This window comes from Carassius auratus, chromosome 34, assembly GCF_003368295.1.
Source record: "Carassius auratus strain Wakin chromosome 34, ASM336829v1, whole genome shotgun sequence".
In the NCBI taxonomy this organism is placed as follows: domain Eukaryota; kingdom Metazoa; phylum Chordata; class Actinopteri; order Cypriniformes; family Cyprinidae; genus Carassius; species Carassius auratus.
In genome coordinates this window covers 25481890-25486419 of record NC_039276.1, presented here as the reverse complement: position 1 = coordinate 25486419, position 4530 = coordinate 25481890, and the positions used below count along the sequence as shown (strand labels likewise).

The 4530-nt window shown below is 38.3% G+C and overlaps 1 protein-coding gene across 2 annotated transcripts; it reads right to left on the bottom strand.

Annotated features, from left to right (window-relative positions):
- Positions 1–327: 327 nt before the first annotated feature.
- Positions 328–4312, bottom strand: LOC113053623 (splicing factor U2AF 35 kDa subunit). 2 transcript variants are annotated; one of them, XM_026218789.1, is made up of 8 exons: positions 4164–4312; positions 3720–3807; positions 3563–3626; positions 3408–3457; positions 2608–2706; positions 1983–2116; positions 1623–1715; positions 328–633 (listed from the first exon to the last, which is right to left on the bottom strand). In XM_026218789.1, the coding sequence occupies exons 1-8, from the start codon at positions 4205–4207 to the stop codon at positions 489–491; spliced, it is 717 nt and encodes a 238-aa protein (XP_026074574.1). In that variant the 5' UTR covers positions 4208–4312; the 3' UTR covers positions 328–488. The 2 variants fall into 2 exon arrangements, with proteins under 2 accessions (XP_026074574.1, XP_026074575.1); XM_026218790.1 differs by having other exon boundaries at positions 3408–3454.
- Positions 4313–4530: the final 218 nt, after the last annotated feature.

Genomic DNA, 4530 nt, shown 5'->3' with positions numbered 1-4530 from the left:
AGCAGACGTAAACTCATCTTCCCACTCCCCGACAATACGCGACTGGCTAAACAGAACTAATAAGCTTATTGATTGGCTGTTGCAGTAAGGCAATTATATGAAAAGGTTTTCACTCTACAGTAGTTATTTTTTTATGAAACTTCTTGTACGCGTTTAAGTGTTCAGTATGTCACATATGCATGATTTCTGCTTTCCCACATACATTTATTTTTGTCTGCTCTGATTGGGTGCGCCAGCCGTCAGTTTGAGTGGGCCAGTGCCACCCTGGCCCTTATGTAGCCTCGCCCCTGATATAAATATGAGAATAATGTAACTACTGAAAGGCAGTAAAATGATGAAGGTATCTTTATTGAAAAGCAAACAAATCTTGCATAAAAAGGTCAGCGGACAAAGAATTGGGGAGGAAATAAAAATCAACGTTATCACACCTCAACAGGAGAGACTAGGGCAAGGTTTGGGATTGAATGTCGTTTTCAAGAAAGGACATTTTAAAACCGTCCGGAGCGTTCTCTATCTCTTGACCTCCGTCTCTCTCGTTCTCTTCCGCCTCCTCCTCCACCACCACCTCCTCCTCCTCTATTGCGTTCTCTTGAGCGAGAACGGCGTTCACGGGACCGTGAACGGGAGCGATGCCTGTGTAGAACAGAAAACAAGTTTACTTATCCGTTCAAAACCAGTCCATTAATACACTACCTTTCAAATGTTTGGAATCAGTAAACTTACTTTTGAACTTTCTATTCATCAAAAAATCCTGAACATCAGTTTCCACAAAATATAAACTGTTTGGAAAAATGCTAATAGCAGGGCTCAAAGATAAGCATTTTTACTTGCATAGTGGTTTAAATTTTTACTTGCCTTGCCACAAAAAAAAAAGAAAAAATATACCAAGTATATACCAACATTTTAAATTAAATTTAAGAACAGTTAATTCTAACAAATCTCAATTCTAACTCCACAGCAAGAACTCCTAGCTTAACAAACAAAGTTCATAGATTATTAAAGTCAAGTGAACAGCCGTTAAGTAAGAGCAAATGATCAAATTACAAGCAATAGCACATAATAACTAGAACAAACCACTATGCTTTAGGTTTGAATGTGTTCAGATACTGCGTTTTTTATTATTATTTTTATTTATATTATTTACATTAAGGACTTTAAGAGCCAGTGCATGGATCAAATAGAATTATACACATCTGACTTCTTTCACAGCTGTTTAAGCTCACTTAAGACATAACCCATCATTTTCGAGGATACTCGTCAAAATGGGTATTTTGACATACTTTTGAATGCATTTGTCCATTCAAGCACAAGACAATGTGGAAAGAAACACAAACACAAGACTTGGACGATGCCTGACACAGCTCTGTGTGTGTGCGCTGTGCATGCAGAACACACTGAATGGCGCCGATTTCTGAAGTGTCATGTGATACTGAAGAATCTAGTAATGCTGCTGAAAACTTAGCTTTGCAACACAGGAATAAATTGCATTCTAAAATAGAAAAGTTATTTTAAATTCTAATATTATATCACAATGTCTACTGTATTGTATTATTTCCAAGCAGCTCTACACAAGTCTCCTCTAACAATTGTTATGCTTTTGAGGAGTTGGAAATCAGACAGACCTCTTCCTCCTGCGGCCATACAGTTCTCTTCTGAGTTCCCTTGAGATTGGCTTCAGGTGCATGAAGTTGCAGAAGCCTCCTCGAGTGCACTCTCTGTGGGAACACACAAGTACTGCAGTCAGTCACAGAGAAACCAGTGGAAAGCAGTTTAAGAAAACACAACACTATTTCAGTACACACCTTCACCTGAATCAACAAATCATGTGCAACGGGACAGTTGCTCAGGCTTAGGCACTAGGTATCAGTAAACATCAATTAGAAGAGGGAAGAGAGGTAAACATTTAGCTGTGGGAATGCAGCATTACAGTGTGTGGGAAGGGAAGATGTGCAGCACTCTCTGATGCTTATTCAGTCACTTACCCCATTTCATACTGTCGACAACAGGCCTCTCTGAAATCAGTGACCGGTGAGAGCTCAGCGTGGATGGGCTGGCCATTAAACCAGCGGTTATTCAAGTTAATCACCGCTTTCTCTGCATCTTCTTCACGGCGAAACTACACACACAAAAAGCTAAGTTTTAGTTGTTTCTCTGCATTAAGGGGTGTTAAGCACAAAGACGAATTGAACCATGATGAAACAGCCTCAAGCTGATTAATGCTTGTATACAATGGTGGCAAAACCAAAAAGATAACAAAACTTTTTTCCACAAATTACATTTCTGCACTTATCATACAATTTTATCCAAAGCGACTTACAGTGCATTAAGGCTAAACATTTTTTTTAACAGTATGCATTATTTACTTTTACAAATTACTTTTAATTATAATATCATATAGATATGAGATGCCAAAAAATATAGTACCAAATAACACTAGCCATAACAAATTGGCATACACAACTGTTAAAATGTTGAAATACATTTAACTGTTGAATCACAAATTCTGAGTTTGAAGTTTATTACAAATTCAACAAAGACAAAGTTTTAAATAGTAAATTAAACTAACAAATTGTTATTACAACATAAATACATTGAAAATTCTCTCACCTTCACATAGACATTTCCCACCAAGTGATCTCCTAAATTATCACACACGTTCATTTCCTCAACTTCTCCATATTTCTCCTCCATCTCAGTGAAGACCTCCTGTAAACAATGAATTTAAAGCAACACTGAAGCATGAAATCGTGCGATTTGTGTTTTTTTTTTATATACTAAAAATACAACTGATGTAACAAACAGGACCAAACTGTGTGGTCTTAAGACACGCACCACCATTCAAAAATTTGGAGTTGGGAAGAGATTTCAGATTTTTTTTTGATAGAAAACTCTCTTATGCTCACTAAGACTGTATTAATATGTCCAAAAATAGAGCAAATACTGTGAAATATTACTATATAAATTAGAATTTATTCTTAAAATGTAATTTATTCCTGTGAAGCAAAGCTGCATTTCCAGCATCATTAATCCAGTCTTCAGCATCTACTCCAATCGTAGAAATGTTTTGTCACAATTAAAGAAAATGTCAATTTCCTAAGGAACATAAATAAATAAATGAATGTGCGTTATATCCACAGTAGTCATTTTTGACATAATGACTGCCTGAAAGAAAAGTTCCTCTATACAGCAACACCTAGCCTATGAAATAATGTAGATGATGCATAATACAAATAATACAAATGTCCAAGGTTTGAACTTCATGGTTTGAAAAGACCATTTTGAGTTTCCCCAATACTCCCACTGTTTCTCTGAATTTGTGTAATGGCTTGAATCACAGTTATATTAAGGTTGTTTTGGACACAACCTTTCTTCCTCACCGTTTCCCCAGTCCACCTAACCTAACTTACCTCAAAGAACTCATCATAGTGTTCCTGCATCTCCACATCACTGACAGCATCTGGTGAGAGAGAGAAGACGCAGACAGTAACGAGACAGTGACTCCTGGACGCTGTGTGTTTCTGTGAGCTTCAAGCTGTGTTCACACGAGCTGAGCGATACTTACTGATGCCATCCGCGGACTGGGCTGTGTTCTGTGGGTTCCGGTAAATGTTCAACAGAGCAATGGTCTGAAACACAAATCCAATGCGAATTACAATTTCAGATCTAACGTTAACAGAAAGGTTACGAATTGGTCCATAAGAGGATCTCTGGTGTGATACCTGACTGAAAGTGGGCTTGTTGTGGAGTCTCGAGCAACGATCTCCATGGCGACATGCTCCGATTTTAAAGTAGAAAGAGCAGTTAACCCTGATGGAGAGAAGAGAGGATCAAAACACATAGCAACACAATGAATGAAACGAAATGGAGCCACGGCGAGGCTGAGGAAAAAGACAAAATTATAATAATAATAATAAAAGATAATAATATAACGATTGTTCAGCATATGAAAGCTCCGCGCTGTGATGCCAATATTTAGTAGTGTTATTGTTTCACCAAACGCGAGGATGGCACACAGGTCAGACGATGAACAGGCGATGCATGAGAGAGAGAATACTAATAGTCTTATATTCTACTTACCCGTTATCACCGGTTTGTAACCATACAAACGCTTGTTAAGAATAATCAAACGCGAGCAATATTTCATGATTATTTCAATTACTTACTTGTCTTTTTCTGTGCCGAAAATCGACGCCAAGTATTCGGCCATTTTGAAAAAAAAAAAGAATGGGTGGGAGGCTTTTCTTCTGCTGGAGGAGGCGCTGAACACGACGAGAGCGAGTGCTGCCCCCTCGCGTGGTGACGCGAGGGGGCAGCAGGACCAACACAAAGGACGGAAATCACGTCAGCTGAAATACGCGCGGATTCCATAGAGGCTGATTCATAAAGGAAATAATAACAGACTTAAGTGTTTCTCAAACGGAAGACTGCTTAACTTAACCGAGGCAGCGTTGCCAAATTAGCGCAAAAAGAGGAAACCATAGATGCCTAGCAGTACACATATCACATGAATTAATTTAGCTGTTCAATTTA